The sequence below is a fragment of the Eschrichtius robustus genome, chromosome 1 (genome assembly GCF_028021215.1).
Source record: "Eschrichtius robustus isolate mEscRob2 chromosome 1, mEscRob2.pri, whole genome shotgun sequence".
NCBI classification, from domain to species: Eukaryota; Metazoa; Chordata; class Mammalia; order Artiodactyla; family Eschrichtiidae; genus Eschrichtius; species Eschrichtius robustus.
The window spans coordinates 188,123,661-188,149,230 of record NC_090824.1 but is presented as its reverse complement, the minus strand read 5'-3'; the positions used below and the strand labels follow the sequence as shown (position 1 = coordinate 188,149,230).

General features: G+C 37.5%; 1 protein-coding gene across 2 annotated transcripts in view; it reads right to left on the bottom strand.

Moving 5' to 3' along the window:
• ARMC3 (armadillo repeat containing 3) overlaps window positions 1–25,035 on the bottom strand; it is an 89,142-nt gene extending 64,107 nt beyond the window's left edge. For both annotated transcript variants that reach the window (XM_068538630.1, XM_068538636.1), the window contains exons 1-3: window positions 24,988–25,035; window positions 16,511–16,628; window positions 9,625–9,750 (exon numbers count right to left, since the gene is read on the bottom strand). In XM_068538630.1, coding sequence (XP_068394731.1) covers window positions 9,625–9,750; window positions 16,511–16,628; window positions 24,988–25,035 — 292 coding nt within the window. The remainder of the gene's footprint in view (window positions 1–9,624; window positions 9,751–16,510; window positions 16,629–24,987) is intronic.
• Between the last annotated feature and the right edge of the window lie 535 nt (window positions 25,036–25,570).

The window sequence follows — 25,570 nt, the reverse complement described above, 5'->3', positions numbered from 1 at the left end:
TGAAGAAAAGCATTTCTGGGCTTTTAGATCTCCAAGTACACTCTCCGTTTAGTATACAAAATAATCTTCCATCTACTTCAAAGTTTCTGCTACAACGCTGACCATGAGGTCAGGATGATTCAGGCCCTGTGTACTCTCTGCTCCTTGTGTTTCTTTGCAGGAAGCATCTGCTCCCACAGGGAGAGGCCCCCTTGCTGCACCTATATGTGCCACCACCCCTTGGTGTGCCCAAACAAGTTAAAAGTTTTCATCAGAGGATTCTCTGGGCCACGAAATTCACTTCTACATATGAATTTAGCCCAGGTCTGTTCAACAACATATCTAGTAGGTTTGTCCACTACACCACTTTCTTAAGGCTCAATGGATCATTCAGATTCAATGGCAGTTCTTGTAAATTGGTGGCATAGCTGATTAATTTGTTATTCAACTATTTGACACCAGATTGTTCAAATAATCCTTCTGTTCTTGAGGTTAAATCAGCAGAAATAATGGATAACCTGCTACTTCTGTCACTTTAAATATAATATTGGTCTCTGTCCCCTTCTTTCTCAGCAGAGAACCCTCTCAGATATGGCAACTTGGACCTGTGGTTGGGCCACATAAACACATTCTAGGCAAGCAGTGTGACACCTACAATTCTAGCTTGTTTCAGAACTGCCAGCACCTTCCTTCCCAGAGTATCTTCATGACATCTGTTGTTTTTTTTTTTAAGTCATCAATTTTATACACATCAGTGTATACATCTCAATCCCAATCGCCCAATTCATCACACCACCACCCCCACCCACCCGCCACTTTCCCCGCTTGGTGTCCATATGTTTGTTCTCTACATCTGTGTCTCAAATTCTGCCCTGCAAACAGGTTCCTCTGTATCATTTTTCTAGGTTCCACATATATGCATTAATATATGATATTTGTTTATCTCTTTCTGACTTAACTTCAATCTGTATGACAGTGTCTAGATCCATCCACATTTCAACAAATGACCCAATTTCATCCCTTTTTATGGCTGAGTAATATTCCACTGTGTATATGTACCACATCTTCTTTATCCATTCGTCTGTTGATGGGCATTTAGGTTGCTTCCATGACCTGGCTATTGTAAATAGTGCTGCAATGAACATTGGGGTGCATGTGTCGTTTTGAATTATGGTTTTCTCTGGGTATATGCCCAGTAGTGGGACTGCTGGATCATATGGTAATTCTGTTTTTAGTTTTTTAAGGAACCTCCATACTGTTCTCCATAGTGGCTGCATCAATTTACATTCCTGCCAACAGTGCAAGAGGGTTCCCTTTTCTCCACACCCTCTCCAGCATTTGTTGTTTGTAGATTTTCTGATGATGCCCATTCTAACTGGTGTGAGGTGATACCTCATTGTAGTTTTGATTTGCATTTCTCTAATAATTAGTGATGTTGAGCAGCTTTTCATGTGCTTCTTGGCCATGTGTATGTCTTCTTTGGAGAAATGTCTATTTAGGTCTTCTGCCCATTTTTGGATTGGGTTGTTTGTTTCTTTAATATTGAGCTGCATGAGCTGTTTATATGTTTTGGAGATTAATCCTTTGTCCGTTGATTTGTTTGCAAATATTTTCTCCCATTCTGAGGGTTGTCTTTTCGTCTTGTTTATGGTTTCCTTTGCTGTGCAAAAGCTTTGAAGTTTCATTAGGTCCCATTTGTTTATTTTTGTTTTTATTTCCATTACTGTAGGAGGTGGATCAAAAAAGATCTTGCTGTGATTTATGTCAAAGAGTGTTCTTCCTATGTTTTCCTCTAAGAGTTTTATAGTGTCCAGTCTTACATTTAGGCCTCGAATCCATTTTGAGTTTATTTTTGTGTATGGTGTTAGGGAGTGTTCTAATTTCATTCTTTTACATGTAGCTGTCCAGTTTTCCCAGCACCACTTACTGAAGAGACTGTCTTTTCTCCATTGTATATCCTTGCCTCCTTTGTCATAGATTAGTTGAACCATAGGTGCGTGGGTTTATCTCTGGGCTTTCTATCTTGTTCCATTGATCTATATTTCTGTTTTTGTGCCAGTACCATAATGTCTTGATTACTGTAGCTCTGTAGTATAGTCTGAAGTCAGGGAGTCTGATTCCTCCAGCTCCATTTTTTTCCCTCAAGACTTCTTTGGCTATTCGGGGTCTTTTTAAGATTTTTTATCTGTAATTTTCTTTTTTTGTAGTATCTTTGTCTGGTTTTGGTATCAGGGTGCTGGTGGCCTCATAGAATGAGTTTGGGAGTGTTCCTTCCTCTGCAATTTTTTGGAAGAGTTTGAGAAGGATGGATGCTAGCTCTTCTCTAAATGTTTGATAGAATTCACCTGTGAAGCCATCTGGTCCTGGACTTTTGTTTGTTGGAAGATTTTAATCACAGTTTCATTTTCATTACTTGTGATTGGTCTGTTCATATTTTCTATTTCTTCCTGGTTCACTCTTGGAAGGTTATACCTTTCTAAGAATTTGTCCATTTCTTCCAGGGTGTCCATTTTATTGGCATAGAGTTGCTTGTAGTAGTCTCTTAAAATGCTTTGTATTTCTGCAGTGTCTGTTGTAACTTCTCCTTTTTCATTTCTAATTTTATTGATTTGAGTCCTCTCTCTCTTTTTCTTGATGAGTCTGGCTAATGGTTTATCAATTTTGTTTATCTTCTCAAAGAACCAGCTTTTAGTTTTATTGATCTTTGCTATTGTTTTCTTTGTTTCTATTTCATTTATTTCTGCTCTGATCTTTATGATTTCTTTACTTCTGCCAACTTTGGGCTTTGTTTGTTCTTCTTTCTCTAGTTCCTTCAGGTGTAAGGTTAGATTGTTTATTAGAGATTTTTTTTTGTTTCTTGAGGTAGGCTTGTATAGCTATAAACTTCCCTCTTAGAACTGCTTTTGCTGCATCCCATAGTTTTGGATCATCGTGTTTTCATTGTCATTTGTCTCTAGGTATTTTTTGATTTCCTCTTTGATTTCTTCAGTGATCTCTTGGTTATTTTGTAACGTATTGTTTAGCCTCTATGTGTTTGTGTTTTTTATGTTTTTTTCCCTGTAATTCATTTCTAACCTCATAGCGTTGTGGTCAGAAAAGATGCTTGATATGATTTCAATTTTCTTAAATTTACTGAGGCTTGATTTGTGACCCAAGATGTGATCTATCCTGGAGAATGTTCCGTGCGCACTTGAGAAGAAAGTGTAATCTGCTGTTTTTGGATGGAATGTCCTATAAATGTCATTAAATCTATCTGGTCTATTGTGTCATTTAAAGCTTCTGTTTTCTTATTTATTTTCATTTTGGATGATCTGTCCATTGGTGTAAGTGAGGTGTTGAAGTCCTCCAGTATTACTGTGTTACTGTCGATTTCCTCTTTTATAGCTGTTAGCAGTTGCCTTATGTATTGAGGTGCTCCTATGTTGGGTGCATATATATTTATAATTGTTATATCTTCTCCTTGGATTGATCCCTTGATCATTATGTAGTGTCCTTCCTTGTCTCTTGTAACATTCTTTATTTTAAAGTCTATTTTATCTGATATGAGTATGGCTACTCCAGCTTTCTTTTGATTTCCGTTTGCATGGAATATCTTTTTCCATCCCCCCACTTTCAATCTGTATGTGTCCCTAGGTCTGAAGTGGGTCTCTTGTAGACAGCATATATATGGGTCTTGTTTTTGTATCCATTCAGCAAGCCTGTGTCTTTCAGTTGGAGCATTTAATCCATTCACGTTTAAGGTAATTATCGATATGTATGTTCCTATTACCATTTTCCTAATCGTTTTGGGTTTGTTTTTGTAGGTCCTTTTCTTCTCTTGTGTTTCCCACTTAGAGAAGTTCCTTTAGCATTTGTTGTAGAGCTGGTTTGGTGGTGCTGAATTCTCTTAGCTTTTGCTTGTCTGTAAAGCTTTTGATTTCTCCATCGAATCTGAATGAGATCCTTGCCGGGTAGAGTAATCTTGGTTGTAGGTTCTTCCCTTTCATCACTTTAAGTATATCATGCCACTCCCTTCTGGCTTGTAGTGGTTCTGCTGAGAAATCAGCTGTTAACCTTATGGGAGTTCCCTAGTATGTTATTTGTCATTTTTCCCTTGCTGCTTTCAATAATCTTTCTTTGTCTTTAATTTTTGCCATTTTGATTACTATGTGTCTCAGCGTGTTTCTCCTTGGGTTTATCCTGTATGGGACTCTCTGCGCTTCCTGGACTTGGGTGGCTATTTCCTTTCCCATGTTAGGGAAATTTTCGACTATAATGTCTTCAAATATTTTCTCTGGTCCTTTCTCTTTCTCTTCTCCTTCTGGGACCCCTACAATGCAAATGTTGTTGCATTTAATGTTGTCCCAGAGGTCTCTTAGGCTGTCTTCATTTCTTTTCATTCTTTTTTCTTTATTCTGTTCCGCAGCAGTGAATTCCACCATTCTGTCTTCCAGGTCACTTATCCGTTCTTCTGCCTCAGTTATTCTGCTATTGATTCCTTCTAGTGTAGTTTTCATTTCAGTTATTGTATTATTCATCTCTGTTTGTTTGTTCTTTAATTCTTCTAGGTCTTTGTTAAACATTTCTTGCATCTTCTCAATCTTTGCCTCCATTCTTTTTCCGAGGTCCTGGATCATCTTCACTATCATTATTCTGAATTCTTTTTCTGGAAGGTTGCCTATCTCCACTTCATTTAGTTGTTTTTCTGGGGTTTTATCTTGTTCCTTCATCTGGTACATAGCCCTCTGCCTTTCCATCTTGTCTATCTTTCTGAGAATGTGGTTTTTGTTCCACAGGCTGCAGGATTGTAGTTCCCATGCCATCTGTTTTAACTGCATCCTTTTCTTAAAAACATTATTTTATTGAAGTATAGTTGACTTACAATGTTATGTTAATTTCTGCTGCACAGCAAAGTGATTCAGTTACACATATATATACGTATTTTTTTCCATTATGGTTTATTACAAGATATTGAATACAGTTCCCTGTGCTATACAGTAGGACCTTGTTGTTTAGCCATTCTATACATAATAGTCTGCGTCTGCTAATCCGAAACTCTCAATCCATCCCTCTCCCACCCCCTTCCCCCTTGGCAACCACAAGTCTGTTCTCTATGTCTGGGAGTCTGTTTCTCTTTCGTAGATAAGTTCATTTGTGTCATATTTTAGATTCCACATGTAAGTGGAGTCATATGATATTTGTCTTTCTCTTTCTGAATTACTTCCCTTAGTATGATAATCTGTAAGACTCCACACAAAAAACTACTAGAACTAAGCGATAAGTGAATTCAGCAAGGTAGCAGGATACAAGATTAACATACAGAAATTGGTGGCATTTGTTTACACGAACAATGAAATATCAGAAAGAGAATGTAAAAAAAGAACAATCCATTTTAAAATCAAATCCAAAAAATAAAGTACTTAGGAATAAACTTGACCAAGGAGGTGAAAGACTTATATGCTGAGAACTATAAAACATTAATAAAAGAAACCGAAGATGATTCAAAGAAATGGAGGGACTTCCCTGGTGGCTCAGTGGTTAAGAGTCCTCCTGCCAATGCAGGGGACACAGGTTCGATCCTTGCTCCGGAAAGATCCCACATGCCATGGAGCAGCTAAGCCCGTGTGCCACAACTATTGAGCTGCATGCCACAACTACTGAAGCCCATGCTCCTAGAGCCTGTGCTCCACAACAAGAGAAGCCACTGCAATGAGAAAAGCCTGCGCACCACAACAAAGAGTAGCCCCTGCTCGCTGCAACTAGAGAGAAAGCCTGCGTGCAGCAACGATGACCCCCAACAATAAATAAAGTAAATAAATTTTTAAAAAAAGAAATGGAAAGATATCCCATGCTCTTGGATTAATTCTTATTCACAATTTTTTTGTTGCATAATATTGACCACCTAATTTACTCTTGATCTTGTATACTCTTTTTACATCAACCTTTTCCTAAGATGGCAAGCTCTTCATATTGCCTTAAGTCAGGCGTCTCCAACCCCCGGGCCACAGAATGGTACCGATCCGTGGCCTGTTAGGAACCGGGCTGCACAGCAGGAGGTGAGTGGGGGGCGAGCAAAGCTTCATCTGTATTTACAGCCGCTCCCCATCATTCGCATTACCACCTGAGCTCTACCTCCTGACAGCATTATGGTGAGTTGTATAATTATTTAATTATATATTACAACGTAATAATAATAGAAATAAAGTACACAATAAACGTAATGCTCTTGAATCATCCCAAAACCATCCCCTGCCCTCCCACCGACCCTGGTCGTGGAAAAATTGTCTTCCACGAAACTGGTCCCTGGTGCCAAAAAGGTTGGGGACCGCTGCCTTAAGTAATGTAACGTCTGGGCTTCCAAGGCTACTTCTCCTCACGAGGATCCTAATGAACTCTCTCTTTAGCTGAACTCTCTCTCTTCATTAAATGAGTCTCTGTGATATGGCCTCATTGAACTAAATACAAACTGGAAGGTGAAAGAAGATAGCAGCTCCCGTTTGATAAAAAGGTTTAACAAAGTAATTTAAATTCCTATCTTGAATGACCCAGGCATAGCACAAGCACATAGCTCAATCACTCTAGCAAAAAAAGAAAAAAAGAATTTATTTGCAACTGCAAAAGGGAAAGATGGTTCTCATAGCAATCCTTTAGCACGTGGAATGTTGGAACATCCTGTTGGTTCATCCACTATGAGCATAGTGGTGGAAAACCATATGAAAATACAAATTTCTGAAGAAGCATCAGTTATTTTAAGACTGCCCAAAGATGATGATTTAACCATGCAGCTTCAGAGGTGCATTTATTTACATATTAGTCTGGAAACATGACTTTGCATTTAGGTCAAATGACTTGTTGCTCATTTTTTATTCCAAGTTTCCTTGGACATGTATGAAAAGTGAAGCACTAGCTATTGTGTTGGCTCTCTTACCAAAAAAGGAGCTCCACAAGCAGTTGAGGATGCCATGTGTTTTATCCATGTCATCAGATAGTTCAAATAGAAAATCAGGTAAGTTAATCCCAATAATGGTTTGATTTTTTTTCACCCACTTCACAGAATCAAAAGAAATTTGATAAGTTCATGCAGTATACTTGAGACCCAAGCACTCAGTGGAGACCTTGAAGACAGCAAAGCTCTTTCCATGGTTAAGCTTTGCAGTTGCAGACTGCACTGGTTCTAGCGCTGGTTACAGCCCAGCCAGCCAGCTTACAGATTGTGGTTTGACAGGTCTAAGGGAGCCATCTCATTTAGCACCCAAATGTAACAGTATTCTTAACATTTGGGGGCCACAGATTCCTTTAGAAACTCATGAAATTCAACTTAAAAACCTACTCAGAAAAATTTGCAAACTAATTGTAGGGTTTCACAGATGATAAACTCGTATATATTAGAAGATGAAAATACAAAATAAAATGAATAATAGAAATTAAGAACATAAAAAAGGGAAAAAAATCATAGAGACCTGGATATTAAATTGAAAATATAAATGTAAACAGGAAATTATAACTCTCCTTTCTAAATCATTTAGAAGGAGAATCTGACTTAGCATGGACACTAATGTTAAGGATCATAAAAGATTTAGTGAATAGAAGGTCTACTGAACTATGAGTCAGAGAGTAAAGTTGTAATTTAGCTCTCATCTCAGTTCTGCTACTAGCCACCTGCATGACTTTGGGCAAGGAACCCAATCCTTCAAGGGATCTTTCTTATGTTTAAAATAAGGAGTTGGACTTCCCTGGTGGTGCAGTGGTTAAGAATCCACCTGCCCATGCTGGGGACCTGGTTCGAGCCCTGGTCTGGGAAGATCCCACATGCTGTGGAGCAAATAAGCCCGTGCGCCACAACTACTGAGCCTGCGCTCTAGAGCCTGCGAGCCACAACTACTGAGCCTGCGTGCCACAACTACTGAAGCCTGTGCACCTAGAGCCCGTGCTCTGCAAGAAGAGAAGCCACCACAATGAGAAGCACGCGCACCACAACAAAGAGTAGCCCCCGCTCGCCACAACTAGAGAAAGCCTGCATGCAGCTACCAAGACCCAACGCAGCCAAAAATAAATAAATACATAAATACATAAATAAATAATTTAAAATAAATAAAATAAGGAGTTGCACGTGGGGTGTTACTAAGCACCTTTGGTGTTCAAACTCTGTGGTATGTACGCAGAATAAAACGGAAGAAATTTAAATATTTTCCCTGTTTTGGTTATACATAATTCTATATGGCACATTCAATATGGCAGAATTAGTCTGCAGACAACCCCAGAGACAGATTTATGAAGGCCCCACAATACAAATGATTACTACTTGAACTTCTCTGTGCCTCAGTCACCTCATATGTAAAGGAAATAATAGCACCAACCTCATTAAGCGATTTAATATATAAATACTATGTACGACAGTGCCTGGCACATTGTAAATACTTTGTAAGTGTTGACTAGTGTTATTGTAATCTACGTTGGTGGAATATCCACTGCCCGCTGACTGTCCTCATCCTGCTGTCATTCCCGGAGATACTCCCAGAGCCCCTGCCTTGCAGCACAGCCACCGCTAGAGCTCCTGGAGTTTCCACCAGAAACCCTTCCACTAACTGCAAAGTGCCCCCGCCAACCCCATAACACTGCAGGTGCTGTTCATGTGGTCTCCGCAGCTGAGGTTGTGATGGCACAGATGCCAGAGAAGGCTCTCCTTCCCCTCCCTTCCCCCTTCCTCCACTCATAACTGTCTCTGAAGACACCAAGGCCACAGTCCCTGCTGGACACCATGGAATGAGGGGCCCCCACTGCATCACAGAGGGTCCAGGGTATGTGAGCTGGGACAGTGCAGGAAGCTGGAGGAGGAATCTGTGCTTGTGTGCTTGCTGAGACAATGGTAAAAAGGAGAAGGTAGGATGATTTTAGCCACGTGCCATGATAGAGACATGTTTATTCCTATCAGCCCGAGTTTCGTGACAGAATTCAGTCTCCACCAAGAAAGTCATTTTTTATTATAAATAACAAGGCTTTTGTTGGCCAACTCGAAAATCTACCACCATAACATGAAAATGACTTACAAACAGAAAACACGTCCTGTTCACTAGTCAGGGACTGCCTGTATTGCATGATTTTAGTCAAAGTGATATTCTAATAGAAGTGACAGCATATTTCAAGTAATACTGTTATTCCACCATATTAAATATGTGAAAATATTAAAGCAAGTAATAGGTCTGATTTAAGGAGTAAATACGTATCTAAATTTTTTTTTGGCAAAATATAGCTTGCGGCTTCAAAAAATAAGTGTATCAAAACTTTTTACTCTGGGCTTCAGTTACAATGAAATACACATGAAGTGTAACTTGTACAGGCAGACATTCAAATTACATTATCCTAACTCAAGAAAAAAACTATTTTAATTTTAAGAGACAATGATTGTTCTCCTAACTTGTAAGACTGGAACATACTACATCACCAACTCTGAGAGTTTTTCCATGGATATATGTGCACATATTTTTATATTTAAAAATATCACTTAAAATATGAAATCATACATTTGTTGCACATTACACTTATTTAACTTTTTTGTTAACATTAAAGTCAGCTTAAATAAAATTAAAGTGAGTCCCTTAAGGTTAAATTTAAAAGTATAATGCATCATGTGAGATTATTTGATTAGTTTTAAAAGCGGATACTTACTATTAGAAGCCAGAATTCCAAATATCATAGTAGCGTTTCTTCTCACAATTTTGTCTTCGTGGTTGAGCAGCTTAGTTAACGGTTCCACAGCTCCAAGTTCAAGGAGGGTTGCTTTATTTTCTTCACCTGACATCACAGGTAAAATAAAATCAGACATGGATAGCAATCTCATCAAAATTCTTCTTTGTGACATTCCAAGTTCTTATTTGCCATTTGTCTTTCACATTCCTCTGTTTCCACACGTATTTCGTTCAGAATAAACCTTAGAGCTCAGGTATCCTGGACTTGCTACTCTCCCTTCCCTGGATGTTTACAAAGCTGGCTTCTTCATTTGGTTCTTAGCTCACACCGAACCTCCTGAGGGGTCTCTTCTGACCACCCTACCTAATGTCATCACTACATCTCAGTCTTTCTGATCTCTTTATCCTGCTTTATTTCCTTCATACCACTTAACGATCTCCGTGCATTGTTCGCTTACATCCCTGTTACTTAACTTTCCATGAAGACAGATACCCTTTCTGTTCTATTCTCTCATAACTTCGTGCCTAACACAGTGCCAGGCATGTAATGGGCACTCAATAATACTTACTTGCATAATTAATTATACAAATTAACACACAGAGTCCCCACTTCAAATTCAAGTGTGGTGGAGTTTAGGGTGCTCGTTTTTCACCCAGTGGGTTTGCCTGCAGCCAGCATGGAGGCACACACACAAAGCGGAGCCACCGGGGTTACTGGGATTCCTTAACTGTGGCAAGAAGCCCCAGAACCAGAAGGTCAGTGAAGGCCAGCACCTGGCCTAACTGTAAAAGCAGTTTATCCCTACCCCAATAAGTGGGATATCATTCTTCAAAGTCTGGAATAATATTTAGGTCCTGATTAATTTCAGCTTTTCAATTTCACCAGCTATGAAAATGCATATTTCATTTTCAAAATTAATTTGAGTAAAATAAAGTCTTTTAAACTATTTTGCCTCAGTTTTCTCATAAAATTAAAATATTTTATACTTGAAGTTATAGGTTCATTCTGATAACTCAGTTCTCTAAACACAGACTGTACCTTCCTATAGCCTGTGGAACTGCCCTGTATCTAAATGGTTAAATCTGTCACTTGATAAGAATCTGTTGAAATATGCATTGTTGACTATTACAAACGTCCTTCTCAAACCTTCCATAATATTTGCATTTTATTGGGGTTCTAAAAGTGGATTTCTTAGATGAAAATATTTTGTCAAATAAATTTTTTTTTTTTTTTTTTTTTTGCTGTGCCACGCAGCATGTGGGATCTTAGTTCCCTGATCAGGGATGGAACCCTCGCCCCCTACATTGGAAGAACGGAGTCTTAACCACTGGACCGCCAGGGAAGTCCCAAATAAATTTTAATTTAAGGATAAATTTTAGGATACTTAAATAAATGGTGGCTTCATAGAATCAATAGAGAAATATTCCATCTTTTTCAGTTTTCTAAAAGAGTTTGTGTATAACTGGTATTATTTCTTCCATAAGTGTATGGCAGAGTTCAGCAGTGAAAACATCTGGACCTAAAGTTTTCTTTGTGAGATTTTTAAATTACAGATTTCCATTTCTGTAATAGATAAGGGGCTATTCAGGCTATCTATTTTTCTTTAATGAGCTTTGAGAGTTTGTGTCTTAAAATGAATTTGCCCAATTTATCTAAGTTGTAGAATTTATTGGCATTAAATTGTTCATAACATTTAGATTATCCTTTTAATATCTATAGGAGCTGTAGTGATGCTCTCATTCCTCATATCAATAATTTGTCTTCTCTCTTTTTATTTATCAACCTGGCTAGACATTTTCATTTCACTGCTTTTGTCCACTGTTTTTCTGTTTTCTGTTTCATTGATTTTTGCTCAGGTATATATTATATCCTTATTGCTAATGCCTGGGTTTAATTAGCTCTTGTTTTTCTATTTTCTTAAAGTGGAAGCTCAGGTCATTGATTTGAGAGACGTTCTTGTTTTCTAACAGGTGCAATAAATTTCTCTCTAAATACTCTTTTAGTAGCATCCTACAAATTTTTTTTTGTTCTGTTTTTGTTTTTGCCACACCATGTGGCATGTGGGATCTTAGTTCCCTGAGCAGGGATCGAACCTGCACCCCCTGCATTGGAAGAGCATTGTCTCAACCACTGGACCACCAGGGAAGTCCCCCTGCAAATTTTTATATGCTGTGTTCTCATTTTAATTTGGATTTTCCTTCTGATTTCTACTTTCACTCACAGGTTATTTATTTATTATTATTTTTTAAAATTTATTTATGTAACTTATTTATTTTTGGCTGTGTTGGGTCTTCGTTGCTGCACGTGGGCTTTCTCTAGCTGGGGTGAGCGGGGTTTACTCTTCATTGCAGTTCGCGGGCTTCTCATTGCGGTGGCTTCTCTTGTTGTGGAGCATGGGCTCTAGGCATGCGGGCTTCAGTAGTTGCGGCATGCGGGCTCAGTAGTTGTGGCGCACAGGCTTAGTTGCTCCACAGCATGTGGGATCTTCCTGGACCAGGGATCAAACCCATGTCCCCTGCATTGGCAGGCTGATTCTCAACCACTGCGCCACCAGGGAAGCTCCTACTCACAGGTTATTTAGAAGTGTGTTATTTGCTTTCTGACTATTTAGTGATTGTCCAGAGTTCTTTGTGTTATTGATTTTTAATTTAATTCTAATATGGAATAGCATATATTTTGTATGACTGGAATTCTTTTAAATTTATTAAGGCTTGTTTTATGGCCCAGAATATAATCCATTTTGATAAATGTACTGTATGCACTTGAAAAGAATGTATACTCTGCTGTTCTTGGAGTGTTCTATAAATATAAATTAGGTTAAATTAATTTATATTGCTGTTCAAATCTTCTATATCCTTACAGATTTACTGTCTACTGGGTCTTTCATTTATTGAGAGAAGAGTATCAAGATCCTCAGCTATAATTGTAGATGTCTATTTCTCCTTGCATTTCTAGCTTCATGTAATCTGAAAGTCTGATATTAAGTACATTAATTGTTTAGGATTTTTCGTAGCATCTTCATTAATTGACCCCTTTATTATTATTATAAAATGGCCATCTTTATCTCTGGCACCACTCTTTTTTTGGTCTATTTTTGTGATATTAATATAGCTACTTCAGCTTTCTTTTGATTAGTGCTAGCATAGGATATCCTTTTTCATCCTTTTACTTTCAGGTTATTTGTGTCATTATATTCTGCGTGCATTTCTTGAAGGCATCATGCAGTTTGGTCTTGCTTTTTTTCTAATAAAACACTCTCTCCCTGTTAATTGATGTATTCAGACCATTTACATTTAATTTGATTATTGATATGGTTAGGTTTAAATATACCATCTTGTTACTTATTTCTTATGTGTTTCATTGTTGTTTTTCTTTTCTTCATTTCTGCCTTCTTTGTATGAATTGAATTTTTTATGATTCCATTTTGTTCCTTTGTTGGCTTATTTGATATCATTGCTTTGTTATTTTTGTGGTTGCATTAGGGTCTGTAGTATATGTCCTAGCACAGTCTTCTTTCAAGTGGTAGTATACTACTTCACATACAGTACACTTATAATAGTATACTTCCATTTTTCAGCTTTCTACCTTGGTTCTGTTGTCATATATCTTACTTTTACATATGTTTCAGACTGTACAATATATGATTGTTAGTTTTGTTTAAAATAACCAATTTGCCTTTTAAGTGATTTAAACATTAAGCAAAAAAAACCTTATATGTTACCATTTCTAGTGTTCTATATTTATTCTTTTGTGTAGATCCATATTTCCATCTGGTGCCATTTTCTTTCTGCCTGAAGGACCTAGTTAATACAATTAGTAGTGTGGTTCTGCTTGCAATGAACTATTTCAGTTTTTGAATGTTTGAAAAAGACTTTATTTCACTTATGTTTTCAAAAGATATTTTTGAAGGGTGTAGAAATCTAGGTTGAAAGTTTTATTTTTTTTTCTGGTACTTTTTTTATTTTTTTTAACTTTTACTGTAATATAGTTGATTTACAATGTTGTGTTAGTTTCAGGTGCACAGAAAACTGATTCAGTTTAAAGATATTGCTCCACTGACTTCTTGCTTGCATCATTTGTGATAATAAATCTGTTGTCATCCTTATTTTTGTTCCTCTGAATGTAACATTTTTTTCCTCTGGATGCTTTTAAGATTTTCTCTTTATCAGTCTTGTCAAGAAATTTGATTATAATGTGCCTTGGTGTAGTTTTCTTCATATTCATCGTGCTTCAGTTTCTTTAAGCTTCCTGTATCTGGGGGCTTAGAGTTTTCATCAAATTGGGGGGAATTTTAACAATTATTTTTTCAAATACTTATTCTGTTCCTCACTCCTTTATTCAGAGACTCAAGTTACACATACATTGGGTCAGTTTTGATTTACAAATTGATTTATATCCTCATTATGCATTGTATTTTCCTGCTTTTTGTCACACTTGGTAATTTTTTAACTGGGTGCCAGACATAGTGAATTTTACCTAGTTGGGCAATGGATATTGTTGTTACCTTGAAGTTTGTTCTGGGACACAGTTATCTGGAGAAAGTTTGATCCTTTCGGGTTTGCTTTTAAAATATTTATTTGATAGTACTAGAACAGGGCTCAGTCTAGGCCTAATTATTTCTAACTATTGAGGCAAGACCCTTCTGTGTACTTGCACAGTTCTCCATGAATCTTGAGGTTTTGCAGTCTGGCTGATGCGAACAGGCACTACTTCTGACCCTGTGTGAGCGCTAGGCACTGTTACCTCTAAGCCTGTTGGGTGCTTTGTCTGACTTCAAGTAGTCCCCACACATATACATGTGGATCAAGCTGAACACTTGAGTGGGACCCTTTACAGAACTCCTGAGTTCTCTCTCTGTGCAACTCTTTCCTCTCTGTTACTCTTTCCTGAAAACTTGCTGCCTTCATCTTCCTGGATTTTCAGGTCTATCGTCTCAACTCAGAGAGTCCACCAGGCTCTGAACAGGTTACCCCTTCCTGGGCTATGACCTGGAAACTCTCTGAAATCAATAGGCTGGGGCAATCAGAGGGCTAATTTCCTTTGTTTCCTGTTTCTCAATGGTCGCTGTCCTTCATGGCCTGATATACAGTGTGTTGCCAACTCTTACTTCGTATATTTTTCTGTTTTCTTACTTGTTCTGGTAAGGAGGGTAAATCTGGCCCCTTCATCTTGGCAAGAAGGCAAAGTCCCATCATTTAACTTACGAAAATATTTCAGAAAATACTGCTAGTACTGAACATCGAACTTACAATATAAAAAGAGATGACATGCGATGACTCTGTGCTATAGAAGCATGATCCAATGTCTCCCTGAAATTTGACCCAGTATTCTACACAATCTACTCATGAACCATACCTTCCAGAACCACTCTGGTTTTTATCAGAATTCCCAGTGATGCCTAGAGTGAGGTGATGGTGATGACTAGCTAGGTGAGTATTTTACCATTTGCTAATTGAATGATTTGTTGTTCTCTCATATAAGTCCCCCAAACAATGTTTTAAAGTACCATTTCTTTAAAATCAAATTGCTCCCATTTTAGTTTAAGAAGGTTTTGTTAAAAATACCAAGCTACACTAAACTCTTCAAATATTTCCAATTTCAATGTTACATAGTATAATAAAAGTCTAATTTTATCACCACTTGGAATGAACTAAAATGTAACTGTCTCTTATGTTTGTAAATCCTCTATGAACAAGTCTTTCAATAGAATATAATTCGTAACATTTACAACATTTTAGTAAACTTTATATTTTACAACAGTTTTAGTTTTTCAGAAAAATTTCAAAGATAATACAGATATTTCCCATGTGTCCCACACCCAGTTTCCCTGTCATTTTACATTTTACGTTAGTAAGGACATTTGATGCAATTAATGAACCAGTAATGATATGTTATTACTAATGAAATTCCACAGTTTATTCAGATTTCCTTACTGTTAGTTTTTCTTTTTCTGTTCCAGCATCCTATCCAGGTCCCCCATGACATTTAGTCATTGTGTGTCCTTAGCTTCTGTTGGCTATGAGAGTTTCTCAGACTTTCCTTGTTTTTGATAGCTATGACAGCTTTGAGAGTACTGGTTAGGTAATTGGAGGATGTCCCTGAATTGGAATTTGTTTTATTTAAAAAAAAAATCATATTTAGACTGGGGCTATAGGTTTGGGGGAAAATAACATAGAAGTGCCATTTTCATTATGTCATGTCAAGGGCACTTATTATCAAATGACTTATCTCTGTTGATGTTGATTTTGATCACCTGGCAGAGGTAGTGTTTGTCGGGTTTCTCTGCTACAAACTTACTCTTTTCCCCCTGTGTCCATCTTGCACTCTTTGGAAAGATGTCACTATGCACAGCCCCTAAAGAATAGGAAGTTGCATCCCACCTCCTCAAGGGCAGAGTATCTGCATAAATTGGGATTCTTCTGCATTGGAGATTGGTCTTTTCTCTCCCACTTATTTACTTATTCAATCGTTTATTTGTCTGTATAGACTTATGGATATTTATTTTCTTCTTTAATATAAATTATAGGGCTATAAATCTAATACTTTGTTTATTTTGTTGCTCAAATTATTCCAGCTTTGATCCTTAGGAGCTCTTTCAGCTCCTGTGACATTTACAGTTTTTTAAACTGCAATAAAGCCTTCAAAATGACTATTCTACCAATTGACTAAATTGCTCCTTAAGACTAGGTTAGGCACATAGGGAGATATATTACTTTCAGGTGATGCATTAAATGATATTCTGATTGTCTGAAAGAATTCATCAGACAGGAAGTAAGTTAAAGACTGGGGAGAAAAGTGCCCATTATGTAGCAAATATTTTTAAGAAACTAATGAACTAGAAAGATAAACTGAAAAAAATCCAAACCTTTTAAAGCAAATCTATAAATGGCCTCACATGCTTTAGCCAAAATTTCTTCTTCTGGAGAATTAAGCATTAACACCACGGTTGCTGCTTTTTTGCTTTCAATTGTTAATGGATCAAACTGAAAGAGATCCATCAAAGAGAAAAATATCAGAGCCACATGCGAGCTTTAAAAGCACATAAAACATGAGTGGTGTCTTGAAACTTAAAGAGAACATAATCTTACAAAAAGGATGTGGTTACTGCCCACAAAGTGCATTGTAAATTTTTTATTTAAAAACCATCACGGTTGTCAACATTGGCGGCTTTGGAATTCCTGGAGTATGGAGGGAAGAGCAAAGTATTTTGGAATCCAGCAGGTGTAGTCTCTCATTTTAGCCATGGGGAACCAAACTAGTTACTTACGCTGTTAGAATTTCAGTTTCCTTCTCTGAATAATGGGTATAATAATACCTATTGCAAAGGATTAAGCGGATTAGAGATCATGTATGTAAAGCACTTATTTAGCACATTGTCCGGCACATAATAGATGCTCATTAAATAACATATATTAGTATAATTCTTAGTCAATACACAAGAATCCTTGAGAACCTGTATGTATTAGATGCCCTGACAGTCTCAGTGATCAGTACTTGCTTTCTAACCACTACACCCTTTCTTGAAAAGCAGGAATTACATATGTGAAACAACTAAAAAGCAAAAGATAACAGCATATCACCAAATATAAAACTGGATAAAATCTGGAACAGGGGAAAAGGTAATATAGTATAAAGAAAAAGTATAGGACTCTAAGAAGTCCTGTATCTTGCTGTGAGATCTTGAGAATTCATGTGGACTTGAAATGAACAATAACAAATGCATGACCCCCCTGGGTTTTGTTTGGTCAAGGAGAAAACAAATTATTACACTATTTTTCTTCCATTTCCAGAGACCATGGAGGAGGAGGTTCTGCTTATGTTAAAGGAAAAAAATTTGAATTTCAAAGCTTTACCTGGTTCTTTGTGTTGGCCCTTTCTAAATGCACATCTTAATGTGTTTTGAGATAGAGCAAAAATTGATGTTCAGTTTTGGGTAGGGGATGGAGAGATAGATTATTCTGAATAAGGAGATATAATTGTGTGCGGTTAAAAGAGTGAAAACAGAGAAGATGGCAGTAAGCAATGACCCGAAAGGACGTGGCTGGGATAAAAATACCTCTTGGAGGGAAAATGGCTGTTGGATTTTAGGACAGCATTATCTAACATCCAAATTGAAGCTGTTGTTTGTGCATGTCTAGCTCTGTAGTAGAAGCTGAAAGAGTTGTCAAAGCCTCAAGCCTCTTAAATTCTTTTTGGGAGACAAATCTTCAGTAAAAGTCTGCCATATGCACCAGTCTTGCGGCACTTACGGGTTCCAGTGACATGAACCAGTGGGAAAAAATGGCCTCTAGCAGAGCCTAGAGCAATGGCTAGGATGCTGTCTGCAACACTGACCAGGAGAGCATAAGGGCCTGGAAATCCAGAGAAATTTGAAGGAAGAACTTCTAAAAGTACCCGGTGATTGAGGCTTGAGAAACATCTTAGATAGGCATTAAGGGGTAGCCCCAGAATGCCAGAGCACTTGGAGTCATCACTAGCTCACTAACCACGTCTTTTTTAATCTGAAAAATTAGGGAGTTGGATCATATCTCTCAGATCTCTTCCAGATATAAAATTCTAGGATTCTATGAAGTACAAAAACATATGACAGAGACGATAAATGTTGTGATGCGGAAGGGGGAGTTAATTTGAACTGGGATAAATGGAGAAAAGTCCGCGGTGGTGGTAGAATTTTAGATGCGATTTGAAGAATGGATACAATGGGGTAGGCTGAGATAAGGAGGAAGGATATTCAAATGGGGAAAATGACACCAGGAAGGTTTAAAATGGGAATGAATGCTGCATTTATGGTGCGTAAAATAGGAGTTTGACTGAATAGAAAATATGAAATAGGAAGCAGAAATATTACTGAAAAATAAGGAAAGATGAGGCCTCAGCAAGTGACCTAGACCTTCCCTTCACCAGCCCTCTATTGGGGATAATCAACAAAGTTCAGAGGAAAGGATTGTGACTCTAGAAATTTATACCTTGCTAAGTTATCATTCATACGTGAAAAAGACATGTTCAGGCATTCACAAACTCAACAAGTATACCAACTGTACACGTAAACAAATTACTTGGCAAATACTTCAGCCAAGATTGGGGAGGACAAAATATAAACACAGTAGTGGTGGATCAATAAATTGATAAATTGACATTTAAACTGGATGATAATGATGGTCTGAATCACAGTGTAATTCTTAAGAAGGGATTTCTGAAGTAATGACATAATAAGAAAAAAAAGTTAATAATGATTTGATTTGGAATTAAAATTCTAGATTTTTTCAACAAAACTCAGGTAAAATTTCATTGATCTTATCATTACCTGAATTACCTTATTGCTAATTGACTGTTTGCCCCACTAGAATGTAAATTGCCTTGAGGCCTGATCTATATGCCCAGGATGTAAAGGAATACTTGCATATGGTATGTACTCAATATTTGTCCAGTAAATGAATGACTTTCTTCAGACAAAAGATTATGTTATTTCTCTATCTTCACTACCTAGAACAACACCCAATATATGGAAATCCTCAATAATGTCTATAAAGGAATCCTTATAATGTCTATAAAGGAATATATTAAAGTGCCTCTGGAGACTTCTTGTTTTATACATGTGGCCTTGAAGTGCCTTAACTGTTGTACTGTCTGTTGATGCCAGAAAAGAAGATTCCAAATCTGAGGTTCACGGAGCCATCAGTGGGCTCCAGGGACAGCTTGTCTCTCTGAAATTGTGTGCAGAACTTTTGGTGTGCATTCTACAGGGAGAGAGTCCACAGTCACCATCCTACCCTCGTAAGGCCCCCGACCCACCACCAAACCCTTGAGAATCAAAGCCTTAGATCACCTTTTCCACTTAAGTCAGTTTCCCTAGCATCCTGGCTGGTTACCTTTCCTTCCATTTTAGAACTTCCACTTCAGAGACCTCTGATATTTCAGTATTTTTAAAGCTGATTTTACGAGCACGTGAATGAGTAAACTATGTTGAAGCATAGATTTGTCGTGATCTCCACAGAATGGCTACAATTCTCAAAGGAGCAGGGTAGGTGGAAATACATTTAAGTATCTTTTAATGCTCCTTCAGTGGTTCAGAAAATGCTTCGGTATTTTGCCATATCTTCTGGTCATCCTTAAGAAAAAGGTGATGGGGGTACAAGAAGCTTAAGAGGAAGTTTGAGACCGTGAGAGTTACCACTGTAAGAGCTGTCAAAGGAGGAGAAATACCAGTGTTTGGCAGACAGTGGAGAAACTTGGCATGACATGTGTTTCTCCTGCAGAGCCTGCGGCATTATAGTAATTTTTCATTAAAAAGGGCGCCGAGAATAAAATGATAGCTATAAAAGAATGCCACATGACTAAATATATAATCCTGTGCTGTAATTACAGATTCCATTTGCTTTCCCATGAAGAACTCATAGTCAGTCACCAACAAGCTGGTTGTGAAATTATAATTTCGTGCTCTGTACTGAATAAATGATGAACCAAAATTATTTACAAAGAGAATGAAGGAAAGGGGAAGCATTTTGGCTAAGCTTTGAGTTTTAAACCCAGTCAATTAGAGAAGCCATATATGTGTAGAGATGCTTTTCTACCTCTGTTAAGGAAATAAGACTATTTAGGATAAGGCTGCCCAACAGAACTGCAACGATGAAATGTTCTGATCCTGCATTGTCCAATATGGCAGGCACAAGCCCCACGTGGCTCCTGAGCAGTTGAAGTGTAACTGATGAGACTGAGGAACTGAATTTTTCATTTTATTTTTTATTGTTGATTTTAATTAATACAATTTTAGTTATTTTAAATGTAAATAACCACATGTGGCCAGTGGCTACTGTATTAGACAGCACAAGTCTAAAAGAACATACAATTATAAAGCTGAACTCAGTGAAAAGAGATAAATCATGAGAGTTGAGTGATTTTTATGCTGCCGGTAAGTGCAAATAAAAGGCTTTTTTGATTTCTGTTGGAATGTGTTTACCAAGTCAGTGGTCTCCGATCACGAGGAGCCAATTGCACAGGAAAAGGGAGATAGATAAACAGCAGGAAGTAGACTGCACCACTCGAGCATGAACTTTTAGTACAGACTCTCTAGACATCACTTAAAATCTGCAAAAGGGTAAAGGTTAAAATGAAAACCGCTAAAATGGCCTTTCATTTGCTTTACAACCTGAATCAAAATAGCAAATCTTTAGAGCAAGGTGAGCAAGCCGATATTTATTTATACAGTTTTGTATATGTATGTTATTTATACATATATCTGTGACGAGGGAGAAAGACAGGAAAATAAAGTCCCTAAGAGGCTTCATTCCTAGAAAAAAAGTCTATGGCAGTTTTGGCAGTCTATGACAGAGTTAGAGGTTGAGTTCTGAGGCTGATGAAAAGGTTCCAGAAAAACAAGACCCTGGGGACATCCCACTCGTCCAGGGAACTGGGTTTGGTTGTCCAGGTGAGGGAGCAGTTTCCACTATTGCCCGTTCCTCTGGTTCAACACCCACCATGCTTGGTTCCCTGTATGCACCTAACAGGAAGGCGTTGACCCATTAACATAAATGTTCAGTTGACTTGATACTTAACCAGTAAGATTCCAAGGCCAAATCATAGTCTCTTGTGAGTTTAAATACTGTGGATTTACCCACTAAAGTTCAACTGCCTCTGAAACATAAGAGAATAAAATTTCTGTGCTCTTAAACTCGAAGACCTGACCATGAATCGTGATGGCTGTGCTCTAGGCCTCTGGGAACTTCAGTGGCCGGATGGGCTCTCACAGCTGATACCCCTGCCTCCTTGGACAGTTCACGCAAACTTCAACAGTTTTGTACAATGATGGACAGCACCCTCAACTACATCATTAATAATTACATTTACTAAGTTCTTATCTAATGCCTGGCACTGTTCTAAGCATCTTTTACTTCTCTAACCTTGCCCCACTGCTGTGAGTGGGTATGCAGCGGACATGATTACATCCTCACTGGGGAATACCGAGGTTAGGAGATTTGCCCCAGATCACAGATGGTGGGTGATGAGGTGAGGATTCAGACTCTGACAGTATAACCCTGGAGCCCATACTCAGTAACCGAATATCATGCCTTATACCAAACATTGCCTACTAACGTTGTTTCTGTTAATAATTCTTTCGTGCAATCAGTCCACAGAAAAAGTCTGCCTTTTGTTAAAGCATCACAAACAACCTTTCAGCCAGACTTGGAAATGATTTGGGAAAGCATAATATAGTTGTGTTGGTTATTCAAGCCATATCTTCCCCCCATTCAGGCATCTTCTTAGCTAGTGTTCTCCTTTATGAGAAGAAACGGAGAGCAATAAACCATAAATGCACATATTAGTGTATGCTTTGACAATGAGAATACTAACAAAAGCAAAGGGAGCATTTTGTTTTAACCTTATCACCAAACACCCTTTTTTTTTGTCCCCGTTAACTCTTTTTTTCTGTCCCCGTTACCCATTTTAACCAGTAGATGAAAGACTAATAAAAATAAAAATCTTTGGAAACAATGTTTTAGGAGATATATATGGCAAATTGCCATGACTTGACACAGAAAAGGTTATTTTCTCAAGCAGTTATATATCCCTCTTTTAAATCTGGTTTTTATTTCTAATGTGTACAACAAACCTTTCACAGACTTTGAAGAGGTATACCTCGGAACAAATTCCAAGTTCAGATAGTTTAAACTGTGCTATAGTGTTTTGAAGTATTAGAATTTATAAGACAGAACAGCAGTTAGATACTTTAATACTACTCTATCAGCTTTATTAACATAAAATTAGAGTAGGGGAAGGTTGGAAGGATCCTCGGGATTGTCAGAGAGCAACGGTCACTGTTACACATGCCTTTGGCTGCCCTCAAGACTGCTGTGACCCAAGGAATCAAAAGCTAGATTTTTGTTAACTTGAGGATCGGAATTGTTTCTCAGTCCTTGATTGTGCTCCTCAAGGACTGGAGTGCAGAGGACAACACCAGCAAGACATTATAAAATTATGGAGCGTGTATTAGACAAATGTATCTATTGTTTAATAGTTCCTTAATTCTAATTTTAATCAGAAAGTGTTTGTCGTCAAATACTGTGTTCATGACTCCACTTTCTGGTAGTAATAGGATGTCAATAATGCTATTCTGCAGCAAAAAGAAGGGTAATGCAAATAAGATGCAATGAAAAATTAAGAGAATTTAGAACATTTTAGGGGTATGTCCAAAGGAGAGCAGCCAGACTGATGAACTGTATCAGGAGACCACAGTGACCTTCTCTGCAAAGCTTTCCTAGACCTGGACAGACAGGTCTTCTGTAGCCTCTGTTTCCAGCTGCATTGAAGGATCATACAGGAGTTATATAGGGATGTGTGTGTGTGTGTGTGTGTGTGTGTGTGTGTGTGTGTGTGTGTGTGTAGCAGAATCTAAAGGATTCGCAGGACAACAGGTCTTATTTACTGAGTGTTTTCTACGTGCTAGGCACTGTGAACTTCATGTACTCTCATTGTAATCGATAGAACAACCAAAATGACTTGGACATGACAATTCTCATTTAAGAGATTAAAAAAAAAAAGCTGAAATAACTTGGCCAAATTTGGCAAGTTCACCAAAATAACAGTTTATGAGAGGCAGAGCTGGGACAAAGGTCATATTTGTAACCACAGTGTTCCAGTGTTGTCGGGAAGATTCCTGCACTAACCTCAGATTCTTTCAAACAGTAAAATCCTGCGAGTCTTTTGACTATACACAATTTTTTCTCATTCACATTTTATTTGAAGACAACCACACCAAATGTCTGTTTCAAAATATGTTTTTAAATTGAAAATTGAGGACATTTTCTATTTTTAACATAATCAGTAGTTCATAAACTTTAAAGAGAGACAATAAAACCCTGCTTTAATTTTTTATCATAGCTTTTTTTTTTTTGTAATTAGAATAGGTTCTGTATCTCCACTTTCTGTAGAACAACTACAATTCAAGAATAGTAGTTTCTTATAAACTGATTAACTCAGTATCCCAGTAAGCATAGCAGAAACCAAAAATTGGTGAGTTTCCATTTTTTTCAGATGGGTTCTTTTTCTTCTTTTACATCTTTATTGGAGGATAATTGCTTTACAATGTTGTGTTAGTTTCTGCTGTACAAAAAGGTGAATCAGCTATATGTATACATATATTCCCATATCTCCTCCCTCTTGCGTCGCCCTCCCTCCCTCCCTATCCCACCCCTCTAAGTGGTCACAAAGCACCGAGCTGATCTCCCTGTGCTATGCGGCTGCTTCCCACTAGCTATCTATTTTACATCTGGTAGTGTATATATGTCAGTGCTACTCTCTCACTTCGTCCCAGCTGCCCCTTCCCCCCCATGTCCTCAAGTCCGTTCTCTACGTCTGCGTCTTTATTCCTGCCCTGCCACCAGGTTCATCAGTGCCATTTTTTTAGATTCCATATATATGCATTAGCATATGGTATTCGTTATTCTCTTTCTGACTTACCTCACTCTGTATGACAGACTCTAGGTCCATCCACCTCACTACAAATAACTCAATTTCTTTTCTCTTTATATCATAGCTTTTTAATTCATATATTGTGATCATATTCCCATGCTATCAAATATTCAGTGACATCATTTTATCAAAATGGAATAATTTATTTAACTAAGTTTTTATTATAAAACATTTTTGTTACTTCTGATTTTTTACTTCTACAATCACTACCGCTATGGAAATAATTTTCTGTATGATCCATGCTTATTTACCATGATCACTTTAAATTATTTTACAACTTCTAAGATCACCTTGTCCCAAATGACCAACCTATTGGACATTGTTGAACCCTGCTTTTAAAAGGGAGAGACAAGGTTTTGTGTTGTGGGGAATGCATTATTCAAGCACTGGAAAGAGAAAAAGGTGATGAACACAGATTTTTTTCTCCATAGAATTGGAAAATACAGGACTTCCAATATCCAAATAGTCATCTTAAGACAACCTCACATACATACTTAATAGCTATAGCATAACTTCCAGTCATTTTTTAAAATTCATTTGGATAATTAACATTAATGAGAGACTGGCAAATGTCAATTTAAAGTATTTGAAAGAACAAACCAAAACTATTTGTTCATTAACTAGGCTTATAAACATGCCATCCACATACTGGAAAAGCTAATAATTACTCTCTAATTGTGCTAATCAGGTAATGACAATGTTGTAAATGTTTGTTTACATAATGTTAGATTTCTCTGACTAATCTTATCATTAGTCAGACTTTGGACTTCTGCCACCGTGCACTCATGTATATAGTGGTACATGCCAAACTGTTTCAACAGTTTATTTTTAAAACTGGTTGTTAACATGCTGCTAGTATTCAAATCAGAAACTTACCACATCCTTGGGAGGGGGCTCTGGTTCCTTCTTTATCTTTTTACCCATTCTGGAAAAAGATGCCACAAATGGTTAAAATGTCATTTGTACATTGTATATGTACAAATCTCTCAGTTACCTGCATTCCTAGGAGGAGATGTACTTCGTCCTCTAAATTTTACCTAAAAAGAAACTAGGCAATACATGTAGAAATTATTGCACATATACAAATATGTTACCTACATCCCAAACGTCACAATTTTAAAGGAACTTATTGATAAGATTGTTGGGCATTAGTCCTGGCTTCCAGTTTGGAAAGAAGGAGAATACATTAATGACATAAATTTTACTTACATAACAGGTAATGGTTTACCATGATTATAGCTCACTTGTGTAGGGCTTGGGAGACCAAATCTAAATTACTTTTGAGATCTGCAGGAATGTTCTGCCACAAAGGGAGGGATTTTTGTCTGCTTTCTTGCACTGATCTATCCCAAGCACCTAGAACAGTGTCTGGTACATACTGGGCATTTGACATTTATAAAAATCATTAACTCTGTTGTTCCTGGGGGTAATTATTTTCTGAATGATATCCAAGATCTAC